The sequence below is a fragment of the Sceloporus occidentalis genome, unplaced genomic scaffold (genome assembly GCF_023333645.1).
Source record: "Sceloporus occidentalis isolate IW3139 unplaced genomic scaffold, rSceOcc1.0.p SCAF_5, whole genome shotgun sequence".
In the NCBI taxonomy this organism is placed as follows: Eukaryota; Metazoa; Chordata; class Lepidosauria; order Squamata; family Phrynosomatidae; genus Sceloporus; species Sceloporus occidentalis.
Window position 1 is genome coordinate 106,773,025 of NW_028316985.1, and position 16,153 is coordinate 106,789,177.

At 40.7% G+C, this 16,153-nt stretch overlaps 2 protein-coding genes across 8 annotated transcripts in view; one reads left to right on the forward strand and one right to left on the reverse strand.

Annotated features, from left to right (window-relative positions):
* The window catches only part of DMTF1 (cyclin D binding myb like transcription factor 1), a 38,907-nt gene extending 33,997 nt beyond the window's left edge, over positions 1 to 4,910 (forward strand). For both annotated transcript variants that reach the window (XM_089525022.1, XM_089525023.1), the window contains 3 exons: positions 1,198 to 1,578; positions 3,007 to 3,151; positions 3,700 to 4,910. In XM_089525022.1, the coding sequence (XP_089381148.1) occupies positions 1,198 to 1,578; positions 3,007 to 3,151; positions 3,700 to 3,809 (636 nt within the window). In that variant the 3' untranslated portion in view covers positions 3,810 to 4,910. The remainder of the gene's footprint in view (positions 1 to 1,197; positions 1,579 to 3,006; positions 3,152 to 3,699) is intronic.
* A 237-nt stretch (positions 4,911 to 5,147) lies between these two features.
* LOC149312625 (transmembrane protein 243) overlaps positions 5,148 to 16,153 on the reverse strand; it is a 43,374-nt gene continuing 32,368 nt past the window's right edge. For all 6 annotated transcript variants that reach the window (XM_089525027.1, XM_089525026.1, XM_089525028.1 and 3 more), the window contains 3 exons: positions 10,489 to 10,539; positions 7,543 to 7,647; positions 5,148 to 5,829 (listed from right to left, as the gene is read on the reverse strand). In XM_089525027.1, the coding sequence (XP_089381153.1) occupies positions 5,707 to 5,829; positions 7,543 to 7,647; positions 10,489 to 10,539 (279 nt within the window). In that variant the 3' untranslated portion in view covers positions 5,148 to 5,706. The remainder of the gene's footprint in view (positions 5,830 to 7,542; positions 7,648 to 10,488; positions 10,540 to 16,153) is intronic.

Below are 16,153 nucleotides of genomic sequence, written 5' to 3' on the forward strand. Positions count from 1 at the left end.
TAGGTTCTCCTTGGATGGACTAAGAGCATGCCTTTCCCTACTCTACTCAGAGAAGGGGATGAGGGTTCCTTTGTTGATAAGAGTTAAGGTGTAGTACTTACACTGACCCATCAATAAGTCAACCCAGATTTTTTTGGTGTATATTTTTTACTAAAGATTCTAGACTTATACATGAGTATATACAGTAAATATTTGATGTTAGTACTATTGAAACTAAGGTAAGAAAATAAAACAGCCCTAAAAATATGGTTATGACACTTGAAACAAAAAGTGTGTGATAAGGGGTCATATGTCCTAAACTTTTCTCTGTATGTTTGACAGTGTTCCCAGTCTGCTCCTATCCAGCCCTTCAGGCTGAACATTGTGTAAGGCCTTCTGGTTTGTCTCAGTTGACTGAATGTTCTAAGCCTGAAGTGTTTGCTGCAGAAATTAAAAGGCAGTTTCATGCATGTGCTCTAAAACTTCCAACTTCTTCATAAAGATTTACTCGTATAACTGTATGATTTATAGTATCCAAAATACAAGTCATGTGGAGCATGCAGGAAGAAGCATAAAATAGCTCTTTGTTGCTGGAACTCAAATTTTCCAGTCCACATTTGTACGTTCTTTTCAATGTACAGCGTCACTGAAAAATAGTTTGTTACACTGTAGCTGTGTGGAACAGCACGGAACCTTATGCGGAAAGTTAAGACACTGGAAATACACTGGCGCACACTGCGCCAAACACATGAACGCATTATCATAAATGGGGTTTGAACATACTCATTTTCCCCCATATGCGTGGGGGTTTGAAACAGATCACCCGTGTATAGGGAGGCCCTACTGTATATTCAAGGCCTGTTTTTTTTCCCTTCCTTTTATTATACGTTATAAAATGCATAGCTTTTTGCCTTTTACGGTGAAATAAATTTGCATCATGAGGCGATAACTGGATCTTCAGATACTGTTTTGTTCTTTAATGTAATCACTTGGCTTTGACTCTCTTTACTCTTTGGGTGGGGGTGTGCTGCCCATCGAATTTTGTTAGTAGCGTCAATAATGAAGGATGATGGCGTTATACTGTAACAATATCTGAGTGATCGCAGATTCCCTACTCAAGCTCCAAAACAAAAAAAAACGTACTTGGGCTGAAGGTATGAGATAAGTCAAGATAGAAACTCCATCTGACTTTATCTATTTTCTGGCCATTTTTCACAGCCAGAGCACTTGCTGAACACAAATGACGTCACAGTACAGTGTCACGCACCAAGTGTCATAATTCGCACTGTTGCAACTGAAGAGATATCTCCATCAGTAACGCAGGCAGAACTTACTGGTGATTCAGACATTCATCCAGTTGACCTAGTGGACACTCCAACTTCCTTGGAAACAGATGCCTTTCCAGATGACATCCACCAATCCAAGTTGGCTGTTGGGGAGCAGTCCACTTACAGTGAAGATGACTCATCTAAATTTAGTGAGAGAAATAGCACTGAACTCATTGATAGAGTCATGGGAAGAACAGAAGAGATTTTGAATGCAGGCCTCAAGCGTGCAGAGGATTGTCAGTCTGATTTGGCTGGACCATACGTTTCTGAGGTAAGGAAGCCATACATGACATTGTAAGACAAGCCTAGTGGGACAGGCCTAGTCTGTGAGATCAGCTCATGTTAAATAGCAGTAGCTATTTAAATTTTTACTGGTTTCCAAGGTTGACCAAGTGTCATCTTATACATCTTTAGGTGTATACTAAAGGTGTTGTAACTGTGAATGTGTGCCATGCAGTTGCACTTGTTAAGAAATTTGTAACTGGTCACAGCTTCCTGTTGAGTGTTCATTTGGTGGTAAACCAAGACCAGTAGTCTCCCTTGGTACAAGTCAGTTCCTTCATGATCCTATCTATTGCTTTACTCCTTCCTTAGTTGTTAAAAGCTATGTGCAGTGTGTCAGCTAGACTAGTCAAGTGTGTGTAATTTCACAGAAGCGGAGAGATAGGCAACTAGAGAAGGGCATTTTTTTAGCCTTGGTAACCCTTGGAAGCCATATGCATTACCAAAAGCAAAACAAAAACGAAGTGGCTGTTGGTCTAGTCTTGAAAATGTTATCTCTTTTGGTGTTGAAACAATTGGGGGGGGGGGGGTAGGGAAGGACCCAACCAATTTGAAAGGAATTTTCGCTCCTGGAGGTTATCAGGAAAGGCCTTCTTATGACTAGAAAAGGGGAAGTTGTGGGAAGTCTAGCAGATCAAAGGCTTCAGAAACAGCTGGAGGGGAGGACTGTATGTGGCCCCAGGGCCACACTTGACCCACTCTTACTTTAGGGTTGTAAGCTTTCTCCCCACTGGTTTGCAGTAAGAGTTCTGCTTTACATCTTGTTTAGTTTGATTTTACCATACTTTTTGAAGCCCTTTACAGTTTTACTGAAACATTGAGTTGTGACATATTTCATTCAGGGTGAGATAGGTAAGAAATGTACTGCAAGATCTTTTGTTTCCCATTTCTAATTGCCAAGATGTTGCCGATAGCTACATATTGTATTTCACTTCAATAATCTTTACAACTGAAATACAAAGTGTATACAGCTGGGAAGAAATTTCCATCTGCTACCCACAGTTTATTTAGATTTTAAAGTCTGGAGCAGACATGGCCATGATACTGGATCAGGAGACATAGCTGTAATAAGTTTTCTGTTTTGCTTCATCCTTCTGTAGCCCCCTGGTTCTAGCTATTAACCTTTGGTGGAAAGTAGGGTAAGCAGCAAGCAGTTATTTTCTTATAGATGGATGCACAGTGGGAGGCAGATAATGTCTCTGGTTTGTGATCAGCTTATAGAAGAACACTTGTCTGCTGCTCCACCTGTCCTCCACCAGCCAAGTGTATATCTGTGAGTTGTTATAGTGTATATCTGACTTAGACTACAAATTCAACAACAGGGTGTTAGCCAATTGTATGTTCTGCTATTATAGACCTTATAAAAGCTCACTTCTCCTCAGTGCACATTTGAAAAAAGCTGGTTTTGTCATGACAGGGTCTCAGTTCTCCCACAGTAGAAGAACAAGTTCAACAATCTACCATGGATGAAACTGTCCTCATTGTACCTTCTCCCCATGGCTTTATCCAGACATCAGATGATATAGACAGTGAACCAGTCTTGCCTTTAACTACACTAACAGGTAACTGTGGTGCACCTAACCTTGACAAAGCAGTATGGATAGGGCCTTCCTAAAACAAGTTGTATATTTTGTCTTTTCTTCTCCTTTCTTGGAATAAATGGCCTCTTTTGCCTAGAATTGGGGTTGCTAAGAATTTTGGGCAGCACCACTAGACAATAGGATTTTTTTTGTGGGGTGTGTGTTAAAGATCTAGGTCCACTCTCTTTTGTGAACTTGTCTGAAACTCATCAATTTGCTAGAGCGTCAGTCTAAAAACAATGTGGGTAAAGCTGTCTTTGATTGTGAAGTACCTTCAGCAAAGGGTTTCTGGAAATGGATCCCTTTTAAGATTTCTAACCGTAATTAGCATGGCCTATCCAATTCAAGAATAGAAGCGAGTTGTTTTAAATAAACCCCGTGGAAGGGGTATGTAGAGCAAGACCTCTTTGTTAAGCCACAGCACAAAAAACAATGATTGTGTCACTGTTTATGATTATGATAATATTTTGGTACAGTAGCTAGAACGTTTGCAGATTCACAACCTTACATATATATTTTGCTTGTTCCAGATCCTATATTACAGCACCATGGAGAGAATTCCCATATCATTGGATCTTCTCTGGATAGTCCTGGTTCAGAAGACTCCAAGGATGTTGAAGACTTAGTCAGCTGTCACTAAACATGGTTTATAGTGTGACTTTGGTGTCATGTTAAACAGCTGTCTGTAACCCCTATACCACCTTTCCAAAAGAAAGCACCTACGGAGATAGCATGTTACAGGCACAACTGATCAAAGCCAAGGTTTTTGTCTTTCATCAGGGGTTCTTGGAAGAGCAACCAAATTGGGCACTGAGGGGTTTTGTGCTGTGCATCAACATATAGTAACATGAGACAGTCTACAAAGAGGGAAGTAGTTTTTTCACTTTGTGCATTAACTTTCATATTTCAGGACAAAGGAATAGTCCTGCAGTAACTACAGAAACCAGTGAATGTCACTAGAAAAGCTATTTTCCCCAATACTGTTACTTCCAGTATGTGCAAATAGTATTACCGTATCTTCTGGTGTATAAGACGACTGGACGCATAAGATGACCTCCAAGTCGTGTGCAGGCAGCGCCCTGGCCTACTATAGGCCAAATTAAGGAGGTCTGGCGTCCACACGCACTGGCTTGAGGGGGCCTCTGTGGAGGCCTTGGAAGGCGGGTGTCGCAAGTGGCAGTAGGTCCTCCCGCAGTCCGGCCCAAAAAGGCACTAGACGCAGCAGAAGAAGCTGCTGGAGTGGAGTATCCCGGGCAGTGGCGGCAGGGGCAAGGCATAAGGGGCCGGCTCTTTCCCTCGGCCTGACCATCCCTCTCCTGCCAGACCAGCTCTGGAGCCACTTCTCCACCACCTTTTCCGGCTTCCAGCCCCCAAAACCAGCAAAGGTGGCGAGAAAGAGAGAGCCTGGCTGCAGTGCCTGTTGAGATAGGAAACCACAAGGATCCCCCCCCCCCCCCCGAGACAGCGTGGTGGCTATGCCATTCACCTGTCTGTGGAGGCTGCCAAACACAACCAGGTGTATAAGATGAGGGTAAAAAATCATCTTATACGCTGGAAAATGCAGTACACTGCTCAGTTCACATATGTGACTCAGTAGTTATTAAATAATCTGTTGCTGGCAATGGATGATAGGTAAAGAGTTATTAGATGTAGTTTTTAGACTTCTATTTGCTATGCTGAACAGTAAGCATAGAAGGAAGGGAAGATTAAAACTATGAAAGGGTTCTTTCCAATAAACTTTTTTTTTTTTAAAAAAAGAACCTTCTAAGTCAGTCATTGAACATGTCTGTTCAAACTTATTACAGAAGATAAAATCAGCTCCCCCAATGAATTCAGTGCAGCAAATGTGGGTAGCATAACTTTCTGGACCATCGATAGAAGATCAATGATGAACATGTTTCCGCTTCTACCCACATAGGAGGGATCTAAACAGGACACTGTTTCAAGGAAATATGACTCTACAACAAGGCTATGTTTTAAAAAAAAACTATTTATTGCTGTAATTAGCTTTCTCAGAAGTCAGTTTGTCTTCAGTCTGTGACTTTGTTCATGTGAAAATGAATTTGTAGTTAACAAAATCACCACTGAAGGAGGGAACAGGAATTACTGTGTTCAGTTTCATACAAGTGAAAACCTATTTGTCTTCTGTAGCAGTAGGATGTCTTTTTATTTATACTGTAGTACAGGCATTTGCAGTGCTGCAGTTTTTGTACAGTGTAATAAAAAATGCATTTTTTCCCAAAAGGAAAAAGCTCATGCCATTCTGAAAAAGAAGTGTACAGTTGGAATGTTCATTAAGTGCACTAATAGCTCTTCCTCTGCCCCCAGTAAAGCAGAGATGTCATGTCATATGGCAATCGTTGACCCCATCACAGTAGAAGGCTATGAAAGTATACATCTCCATGAAGACTCAAGGACTGCTCCACTCTTGTACTTGATGAGGCCTTTGTGACTTGGGATCAGTTATCCATCCTGAGAGCATTTTACCATGGTGCCCAGAACCACCTTCATACATTCTAGCATATACTGGATGGCAGTCATTTCCCTACTTCATGGAAGTAGAGGTTGGCACATATACATAACATAACAATAGAGAACAAGCTGTAGTAAATTAGATTCCTAAATTTAGGCTCCAGGTCTCCTTGTCGATACCAGTAGATCTGGGAAGGGAAAAGAAAATACAACTGCATTAAATGACTTTTTGAAGCAGAGGCACAACTTCGTATATATCCTAGTACTGCTGTACTCTACATCTATATTCATTCTAACACACACATACCAGCCACCCTCCTTTACTGTGGCAAAGCAAAGCCATTCTGGTGTGCCACTTAATGTCCTTCCCTGAGGAGTGAGTGGAAAGGTCCTTGTCTAATGCCCAACTAACTCCAGGCTGAAACAGCTTACATTGTCATTGTAATGGTGTGGCAGAACTCAAAGCAGTAGGCTCATGTACCTCAGCACTAACACATGAATGGGCAAAGAGCACAGTATGCTTTCACTTCCCTCCCAACACACTTGAGTCAAAACAGCTAATCAGCTGTTTTTTCATTTTTCCATGACACACCATCCTTGACATATTCCTTTTACCACATTTCTAGAAAGGTATTGGACACTTGGAAGATCTAATCCAGGGGTAGGCAACCTTTTTGAGCCGGGGGCCGGGTTGCTGTCCCTCAGACAACTGGGGGGCTGAAGCCAAAAAATAAATAATTAAATAATTTTTAAAAAAATTTAAATAAATAAATAAACTGGGACAAATGTAGGACAAAATTTTCAAATGGTGGACACTTTTTAAAAAAAAGTGGAGGACACGTGAAAAAATTTGCTGATTTTTTTAAAAATGTTAATATAAATGCGTGTTTCTGAGGCTTCTATAGACAATTGCCCCTGCGCACGAGAGGCCAAAGGCCCCGGCGGCAATCAGTGGCAGGACCGGCCTGGGGCCGGTCCCAAGGCCTTGCCGGGCCGCATCCGGCCCGCAGGCCGCAGGTTGCCTACTCCTGGTCTGATTTCTTACAACATTTACATAACCAATTCGGGCAATTTTAATTTTATCATTCTGCAATATAAATACCGTCTACAAAATTCCACTGAAACAAGACAGCTTTTTGCTACTTTAAATCTGCATGTGGAAGGATTGCATTTCTGAACTGTCTAGAAATAGAGCCAGAGCTGAAAGTGGATGAGGTCAGTCATTTTCATTCTCTCTTCCCTCATGGGAGTATCCACATAATGCACAAATTATTTGTGCCAGAGGTCTGAACTGTATTGCTTACCCTTCCCTGTATGTTCTTATCTCTGAGACAGGTATTAGTAATATACACCAATTCAACATTGCTAAAACAGATCAACTGTCCTCCAAGGGAAATCCTGTAATTACAGACCTACCGTTTTCCACATGCATTCTACATTTGTAATATTCATAACAGTTAAACATTCTGCTTGTTTGTCATGCAAGCTACTCAAACTACTGCTGAGTTCTGCTCAAAGGGCCTAAATATACTAAAGGCACCAGATCCCACCTGATCTTGAAAACTAAGCAATGTGAGCTCTGGTTAGTACTTAGATGGGAGACCAGCAGCAAATACCAGGTGCTGTAGGCTGTTTCAGAGGAAGGAACTGCAAAACTAGCTCTAAGTATTCCTTGCCTAAGAAAACCCTATGAAATTCATGGGGTCACCCTAAGCCAACAGCCAACCTGAAGGCACACAAACACAAAACAGACTTTACAACATAGTAATCAATGAACAGGACACCAGCCAATGTGCATTAAAGGCCATGTTAGCCAAGCTCTTAGGCAATACCCTCTCACTCCCACCCAAATGGAGCAAGATCCATTTAACCTTAACCGAAGCAAGTGCAGCAATACTTACAAGAATGCCAGCCGAAACACTACACAAGGAGATGCAGAAAGCAAAAAATATATTCACTGGTTTTGGAGGTAGTTGAGGAAACACAAAAGCACTGATTAGAGTGACCTATAGGACAGAACACAAGGATACAAGCATTACCTTCACGCTGAGAAAAAGGTGCAATCTTTGTTATGTACTTCACCATGGTGTCTAACATGGTCTGCAGATCTGTAGGAATGCAGTTTAGTCAGTTTCATGTAACTTTTTCACAGACATAATCCTGCCAACAGAACTAATTATATTGAGATTCCCTCCATTTCTTTAAAGGGGGCTTTTAGCTACAGCTGAAACAGTGTGCACCCTCTATTTTTAGTTCCAAGTTTAGCCTACCTTTTGCCCGAGAAAGCCAAAAGCAGATAACATTTAAATATGGCCTTCCAAGGTTTGCAAAAACTACTAGCCCAGCTGTCTGTGTCTTCTTATGTTGGAACTATTCACTTGGGTGCTGGTTTCAGTTCACTTTCATTCCTTATTATTAACAGGGCAACAGTGTGTGAGCCCAGCCAACTGGATGAAAATCAGTGGTGCTCCAAGACCACACACCATCAAACAACTTGAGAAATATTCAAGTTCAAGACCTGATTGCAGGCTGAATTCCTTGGAGATTAAGGCTGTCCTTTTGTTTGACCATCTGGCTTATTCAACCAGGCTGGATATCAGTAGCACTCTTTGAGCTGTGACTATTGTGGGTTATTCCCTTTGCCAAAAACACTCTGGCTTGGCTTTTTAAAATCATTAGCAGCATAGGCAGGTTGTTACTTTGAACAGGAAAAGAAAGAATCCAGCCAGGAAAATAACATTGGTTTGGGCTAATTTAATGATATTACATTGACAATTTAATTACATAAAATTCATGTAATTAAATTAATTGCCTCCAGAGAGCGCTTCATACAAATGTTAAGCATCTTTCATCTTGAACTAAATACAGTGTGCCCTTACTTTACTCGGGGGATCCATTCCAGACTCCCCTGCGTAAAGCAAATACCGCCTATGCTCGAGCCTCATTTAAATGAATGGGGCTTGGGCGCATGACAATTCATCCCTATGGGATGCGCCGCCCCTTCTCCCCTGATGTGGGCACACTGTAAATAAATGATTTCAAGGCACTAGACTCCTCACATCACACAAATGACAAAAACACAGTTGTTACCACACTTTCTATGCACAGATTGACTTTATTCAATCACTTTATGGTAATGCTTATATTATTGGAAGCTTTGTAATACTCCTAAGGCAACTTAAAAATAATGTGCAGCTGTTTTAATTTGGGCAGGAGGTATAGATGGAAGACGACCTTAGGAAGACAAAATGTCAGGATCAGACATACAGATATGTAACCTGGAGTTACACATCTGTTGCAGATCCATATTCACAGTTCTGATGTCATCCCAATGGTGGCACTTTTGCCACAATCGTAAATCCATCATGCAAATCTATGTCACTGGGCATCAGTTGTGCAGAGAGAAGGGAGACCGTTCTCCTGGCAATTGTGGGGTAGAAAATCACATTTCCACCCTTGCAATAATCAGAAACACAGATCCCTTGTAGCACTTCTTTGTTGCAGCCTCATTCACTGGCAGGAATGGGGTGGAAACATCCATCAATTCTCCAATCTCCAGCAGAATGGCCCCTCTCTCCAGGCAACTGATGGATGATACAGTAGGTTAGGAATGGTCAGGCTGGGGTACACTAGTTAGCTATAATAGTTATTTAATGACAGCATGTAGAATTCTGGCCAATAAAGTTATGGAGAGCCCAGGTGAACCAAGTCTAACCTTCCAGATGTTGCTGGACTGACCTGCACAGCTCATGGTGAGAAATGCTGGAATTTGCAGTATAGAAATATCGAGACGCTACACTTCGCTCATGCCAGGGTAAAAATAAGATTCTTACAGTACTAAAAACTCAGAGCTCTCACGCAGCTCATGCCAACCCCTAACATCTCTAAATAAAAAAGAACCAGTGCTGATAAGCAACCTAACAAATGTCAGCTTCTCAGAATAAATAAGTACAGAATTTGCTACACGATGTAGCAATAGCTGCAGTTTTAGTTAGCTTTTTTAAAACAAAATGGGAGCTGAAACAAAATGCTACCATACATTCCCACCACCTAACAACCAGCTTCCTGTTTAATGCCAACCAGACATTTATTACTTCCAGGATAACTTCATCCTTCTCCCTATCCATTTTCTTTTCCTAAGTTAATATTCAGTCCTGAATCATAAGTACAATAGATCCATGGGATCAATGTTGAAAGGTGAGTCAAGAGATAAGTCCCACTGATTCAATGGGTCTATTCTAGTCAGGACTTACAATACGAATCAGACCTCAGTTTTCTTTAGAATTTCTTTTTGGAAAGGTGAAAACAGGCATCATCAAATAGCCATGGTTGCATACCGGCACTTGCCTCTTGCTTCTGTTGGCTCCTTTTCTGTCAGCACCCATCATCCAAGACTAAGGCAAAAATTGTCTACTAAAAAGTGTATCAAATGAGCCATAATGTCTAAATGAAACATGTACAGAGCCAGTATTCCCACTATTTCTAACAGAAGGTGCTGACCGGACTGAAGCTAACACAGGGCCACTGAACAAGAGGAAGGTATTCTCTCGGCATGCTCACAGAACTTGAGAGTTTGAAAAAAAGATAATTTAAAAATCGCACAAGGGCAGAAAATACTGAAGGGAGACCAAGGCCCTAATGTTCACTGCCTTATAGCTCCTTATAGCTGTATAACCCTGTTACAGTTCAGACGGTATGGCTTGCTGGCTATTAGATGGTGAGAATGCAAAGCAACATTTTGTGGCAGGCTCAAAGCAGCTGAGCTTGGCCCATACTCACTCTCTCATTCTTATAAACCATGATTTTGTATTTAAACTGAAGTGTACCAAACTAAACTGAATACTTACTGTAAGCAGCAAGGATGTTACACTGCCAACAGCTAAATTGATTATTCTATCCTAAAAAACAAAACAAAAAGTGGCATTATGCAAAGTCGTAACATTCTATGAAATGATTATAACAGGACTACCAAAAATCCACTTCTTTATGGTGCTAATTTTGTGAGCTTACAAACAAATAACATCCAAAGCCCAGACATTAAGAGTTTTAATAATACAAACATGCCAGATATAGATACAATTAAAATAATTTTAAAATAAAAAGACAGGAAAGGCCATTTGTGAGTGGCACATACACACACATTCAAACCTGATGACTGCAACACCAGTATCGCCTAACACCAGTTAAAATGCTTTTCTCTTCAGTAAGGTAAAGGACATTCCTGCCTTTAAACTTAGTAGCATCAGTTACCAGTGAAATGTGCAAACCTGTCTGCTGTTTAGAAATGCATGATATCAACAGAGAAATCCATCCATCCTGTTAACCCTCAGGCCAAATCACTTTAGCTATAGAGGTTGTTATTGATTTCTTCTTATTCTAGTGAAGCAGATACCCATTTAAGTGAACTTTTTGGATGGGACAGCTTTTGGCCTTACTGTTATTTTTAATGTAGTCTCCAGAAGTACAAGCCAAGCCAACAGTAAAGGATTATAGGAGAGAAGTACAAAATATCCAAAGACCAAAAGCTCCTCAACTGCTGCTTTAGGGTTTTTCTGTTTCTCCACTGAGCAGGCAAACTACATTGTTACAGCCTTTAAAGCTCTAAGCCTCATTGAAATTTCAGTGAACTATGATAATGCAGTTCAGCTCTTATGCTCTTCAGCTGCGTTAGACTACAACTCCCATCTCAAGAGTCATTGTCCAACACTCAAACCACTACATTACCCTGGCCCTCTTGATGCATACAAAAAACTCTTTTCAGAGTATAAAACTCTACACTCTGTTCCAAAAACTATTAGTTGCCATTTGCAAGGTTAGAGATAAGCTTTTTAAAAAGAAATCCCTGCAGGCAGATTTTCAAATGCTTTGTTAAATATATTGTAGAAAGTCCTGCTTTATACAAACCAGGCTCCCATTTGACTTACTGTACTTTTATAGACTTTATTCCATGTATATGTTAACGCAGTATACAAACATAGGCAACTTTCATCTGCTCAGTTGATATTTTACATTAATGCCTGCATACTATCTCCTTTTCCTTAACAGCCCTTGAAGATGGCCACGCAAATATTTCTTGACCAAAAGATACCAGACTTTAAAAAAAAATAAAACCTTTGTTTAAATACACAGATATGTCCCCAGACCATTCTTTCCATCAGCTTCTACTGGATTTTTCATTCTTGGGGCTGGTTGTTTTTGGGCCAATTTTCCCCAAGAGATCCATTAACCATCTTGGCACTGGCTCTTCCCCCTGCCACCCCTCTTTCTAACTATTGTCTTTGCACTTCATATTACAATTCACATTGCCCATGGTCACATAGACCTGGTTGCTACTGTGATTCACAGCCTGCCAAATGTACCAAGTAACCAGGATGAACATTACCACAGTATTGCTTTGTTGTCAAAGGTTAAAGTTATCACAGCACTGAGATCAGCATCTCTAATGTTTGCAGTTGAAGCTGCCCGACTCAGGAAGAAGAGGCTGGCAAAAAGCTAGGACTGGAGACCAGTACCTCATACAAGTCAGAACAGGTCTATGAAGGGACAGTGGCCCCCTTCATCTCCATACCAGTAGCACAGATGTCTGTATTTACTGGAGTGAGTACAGTTGTAGAAAAATGGCCTTCTCCTACCAGAAAGGGAGTTACTAGGAGTTGTCCTGCACAGCGAAGGACTATTGTTGACTCAGATCGTGTAGCTCCCATGGGAATCCAGAAAAGCTGACATCTTACAGTATACTTTATGCAACAACTGGGATTGTGAAGGAGAGGGGAGATGTCACCTAGTTTTTTATAAAACCTCTGGCAGAGAGACTGGACTAGGATCTTTAGCATACTTTGTGCGTGGATTAACAGAAATATGCAACTGCCTATGATGTGTTATGAACAGTTTTTAAAAAGCAATTTCGCTGGCAGCAAAATGTGAATTGGGAAGCTTTGCACTCCATGGTGCTTTGCTGTTCTGTATAAGATGCATGTGTATTTCTCCAACTGCAATTTATGACTCCGAACTCATACAACCATTTTATAGTCTAAAAAATTATTCCTGGCCTCATATGGTACACAGGAAAGTTGGCCACCACTGTACTTTCAAATACAGAAGAAGAACAAATGCTGGATATGACCTGAGGCTAATGTTATTAAAACAGGATGGTTTCTTTATTTAAAAAAACTGATTTGTTGAAGAAATAAAGGATGTGTCTAGACTGAAGGCCAGTCCACTAAAAATTCTGTACAGATGGTCAGAGAAACAGGATAACTGTGATGTGGATGAAAGAGAGACCACCTATATTTGGAGTAAAATATTTTGTAAGCAGAGCTTACAAAAGGAACACCTCCCTTTCCCTTGAAATGCAGAATATATTAAGTGGTCCATTGAGAACATCAACCATTTTCAAAGGGTCTACAAGATAAATTCCCCGAAGGGACCAGATCCCATCTGATCTCAGAAGCTGAACAGGATCAGGCCTGGCTATTACTTAGTGACACTGCCAACAACGGGATACAATAAAAAGGAAAGCAATCATGAATCACCTTTGAATATTCCGTGCCTTTAAAAATGTCATGAAATTCATGCAGTCACCATATGTTGACAGGTGACTTGGAACACATGCTTTACTTTTACATGTGACTTGGAACACATGCTTTACCATACGTCTTGAGGAACTATCCATCCTCTGCCTTTGCATTCCCAGTCATTCTACTAGCTTCTGACCTCCATGAGGAGGTCACAAACTAAGTTCTGCAGAGCAGAAGGGAAAGGGAGGAAGTTTGTGGAATAAATTTGAATTAAGCAAATTAAGTGAAGCAGGATTTGGCAATACCAAGCTTTAAGGAAAACAAGCAACCAAGAGACAAGCTAGCCTGCCCAGCTGTAATCAGGACCCAGGGATTAGGATCAGTTGTTGTCATAGCATTAGATGGCATTAAATCTGGCAGCCTTCTGTGGAGAATTAACAGCAACAACACTTCCACTTAAAGCTTGCTGCTTTAAGAAAGGAGTACACCAACTGAACATAGCTCCTTCTTCCATGTCAAAGCCCAAATTCAGCTGTCTGTCAACAACAAAGTAAGGAGCTCTGCATACATCAAGTGTAAGCTTCAGTAACTGTTTTATGTGATTGTACTGTACTTTCCAAAGGTGTCTTTGGGGGAGTATAGAGAGAATGCATTAGCTTACAAGAGCAGAAACCCTTAAAGACCTGGAATAAATACTAAGAAGGATCAAGGAAGAAAGTGCAAAGGCAGACTTACTGTTTAACTTAAAGAAAACAAAAATAATGACCATGGAGAATTTACACAAATTCAACCTAGACCATGAGGAAATAGAAACAGTAAAAGAATTCTCATACCTGGGATCAAACATTAATAGAAATGGGGACTGCTGTCAGGAAATCAGAAGAGGATTAAGCATAAGGAGGGTGGCTATGAAAGAACTAGAAAAGATTCTAAAGACACACAACTCAGTACAAAAGTTAGAATCATACGAGCCATTGTATTCTCTGTTATCCTGTATGGATGTGAGAGCTGGACAGTTAAGAAGATAGGAAGAAAATCAATTCATTTGAGATGTTGTGCTGGAGAAGAGTGCTGAGGATCCCGTGGACAGCCAAAAAGACAATGAAATGGGTCCTAGAACACATCAAGCCAGAGATCTCCCCAAAAGCCAAGTTGACAAAACTGAGGCTGTTGATTTCTGGACACATCATGAGAAGGCATGACTTACTGGAAAAAACAACAGTGCTTGGAAATGTGGAGGGAAGCAGAAAGGGTGGAAGGCTGCATGTTAGATGGATGAATTCTATTAGGAGATCACGGGTATGACTTTGCAGGAACTAAGAAGATCAGTGGAGGACAGGGAGTCTTGGAGATGTCTCATCCACAAGGTCACTATGGTTTGAGATCCACTCAAGGGCAGTTAACAACAACAACAACAACAACAACAACAACAACAACTTCCCAAAGGTGTGTTTGGAGGAGTGTAGAGAGAATGTATTAGCTTACAAGAAAACTATAAAAAACTCAACGAATTTTGTTTGTGTTTTTAGGGACTGGGCAATGTTGGTGTCAGAACTGCAGCTCTCTCTGTGGTGTGTTGTCCCTTTTAAAACTGAGCCATCACACTGTGCAGAGAGAACCCCTCAAGCTTTTACATTTGTCAACACAATGCAAATAGGAAGACTGGACTACTGTGTCCCTGACATGTCTTCTCTCCTTCTGTGTTGTTGACAAGTGGAAAGTGATCACCTGTAATTCCTCAACCAGTCTGAGTGGTTCCTTGTTACTAGAGTGGAGTGAGACTGGACCAAAAGAAAGCCATTCCAACATGACTTTGGAAATATACCGATTTAAGTTCATCATGAAAATTGACAGCAGTGGAGAATGATACAGCCAGTGACAAGGAACACTGATCTTTTGCACACATGCTTCTGAACTGCATACATTAGATTCAGCTATACACTTGACAATATTACTGTGAACAAAAATGTGGCACTGTGTCAAGTGTGTTGTGTTCTTTTGAATTCCACCTGCATTCTTGGTTCACCCCAGATTACTAGACTTTTGTGGGGAGGGAGGGTCTAACTGAAGGAAAATTAATGTCTCTGTGGTGGCATTAAAAATTGCATGTATTTTCACTTTGTTGTCTAAAGTTGGGAAGGAAATCATGTGGCCCTCAAGCTAGCAAAGCTAATGGTAAAGAACACTAGGAGTTACAACACCTGAAGAGTGGCATGATTTCCTACCCTGCTCTAAAGAACAGTATATTTCCGTGCATTTTAAATAAACATATTTCATAGTAAGAGTAAAAAATAGCTAAGAATAGGGAAGGTGAACAATTTTGTTGCCTCAGAAATTCTCAGCCAATTTTCTAGCCTTTCACATTTTAAAAATCTGTTATGTCTTGGACAAAACTGCCCCAAAATATGTTAATGTTCATCCCCTGCAAAAGCTAATAGGGTGGGAATTGTGCCCTTAGGTACAAGGGTTCCAAAACTGACTGAGCCATGGCCATTTATCCTTAAGATAGGCTGATCCCTTAATCTATACTCACAGACCATTTGTTGATCTTCATCTTATAGAAAAGTACAAAATAGAGACCTATTAAGGCTAATCCTCTTCAGAATGTATCCCTTCAAAACTCTGGAAATTGTATAATCTTCACCCCCTTTAGTCTTTCAAGTGCTGTTTTTTGGCCTCAAGTTGGCTTTGACTTATGACAACCTTACAAGAGACTGCTGAGAGATCTCCAAGAGCCCTTGTTGTCAACATCTCCACATAGGGCTTGCAAACACAGGGTTGTAACTTCTTTTATTGAGTGAACCCAACAGTAATATGGTCTACCTCTTTTCCTGCTCCTAGATATTACCATCTTTTCCAGTGAGCGATGACATCTCATTATGTGTCCAAAGTATGACAGCCTCAGTTTAGTCATTTTGACTTTTAGAGAGTTGAAGCTTGATGTGCTCTAGGATCCATCTATTTATCTTTTTGATACACCATGGTAACTGTGGTA